This window comes from Mycetomoellerius zeteki, unplaced genomic scaffold, assembly GCF_001594055.1.
Source record: "Mycetomoellerius zeteki isolate Tzet28-1 unplaced genomic scaffold, Tzet1.0 scaffold1505, whole genome shotgun sequence".
Lineage (NCBI taxonomy): Eukaryota > Metazoa > Arthropoda > Insecta > Hymenoptera > Formicidae > Mycetomoellerius > Mycetomoellerius zeteki.
The window spans coordinates 3,207-4,261 of NW_017256453.1; the positions used below are offsets into that span (position 1 = coordinate 3,207).

The following is a 1,055-nucleotide window of genomic DNA, read 5'->3' on the forward strand; positions in this document are numbered from 1 at the left end:
CATTGTGTTTCGATCCGTTTTTTTTGAGACACCCTGTATATACACATATATATAGATATTGTATGTTACTTATTATTATTTAATATTATTTATAATTATTTTTACGACTTATATTATTTTGTAGATCTTTCCACTGCCCCGAAAGAAATATGCAACAAAGAATTTGATAAAGTTAAATATTTAAAGAAAAAGTTGGAAGAAGAAAAATTGAATCAGCCAACAAACTTCTTTCGAAAAGTTATCGAACTAACACGTTAAAGAAGCATATTAAGAGGTTGACTAGAAACAACTTTGAAAACCGAAATTATGCGAAATTAGAATCAGCAATTAAGCAAATATTTACTGATAACCAAATAGAAGCTTTTATGCGTCGATCTTCACGCATCCATACATGGTCTAATAATACCATAAGAAAAGCACTCCGATTGAAGATTTCTTGTGGTAGTCAACTGGTTATCAACAGAAGGAAAAAATACGAGGGTCGTCTGAAAAGTTTTGAGATCATCATGAAGATGGCGTTACTCGTCAAAGCCATTCTGGTATTATAATAGTGATACTTACGAAAGATATCTGTGACAATTGTGGCCACTTTGGACGTTCAATTCTTGTTTGACAATCATTTGTGTCGTCATTTTGTAAAAATGGAAAAAATTGAATATCGTGCTATAATTAAATTCTTGCATTTGAAAGGCAATACGTCTACGCAAATTAAAGCTGAGTTGGACGCTGTTTACGGGGACTCTGCCCCATCATTTGCCACCGTGAAAAGATGGGTAGCTGAATTTAAACGTGGTCGTACCAGCTTAGCTGATGATGAGCGTTAGGGACGGCCAACAACTGCGACCACCACCGATAACATCGAAGAAATTCATCAAATGATAATGGACAACCGTCGAATTAAGGTTAGGGAGATAGCAGAGGCTGTTGGCATATCAAAAGAACGTGTTTGTCATATATTGACTGAAGAATTAGGCATGCGTAAGTTAACCGCGCGTTGGGTGCCGCTCTTGCTCACTCTGGATCAAAAACGCATTCGAATGAACATTTCTAAGGCC

General features: G+C 36.0%; 1 protein-coding gene across 1 annotated transcript in view; it reads left to right on the top strand.

Annotated features, from left to right (window-relative positions):
• The window catches only part of LOC108720472 (uncharacterized), a 4,403-nt gene that overhangs the window by 2,169 nt on the left and 1,179 nt on the right, over nucleotides 1–1,055 (top strand). Inside the window, exon 4 of the mRNA XM_018444511.1 lies at nucleotides 193–539. Coding sequence (XP_018300013.1) covers nucleotides 193–539 — 347 coding nt within the window. The remainder of the gene's footprint in view (nucleotides 1–192; nucleotides 540–1,055) is intronic.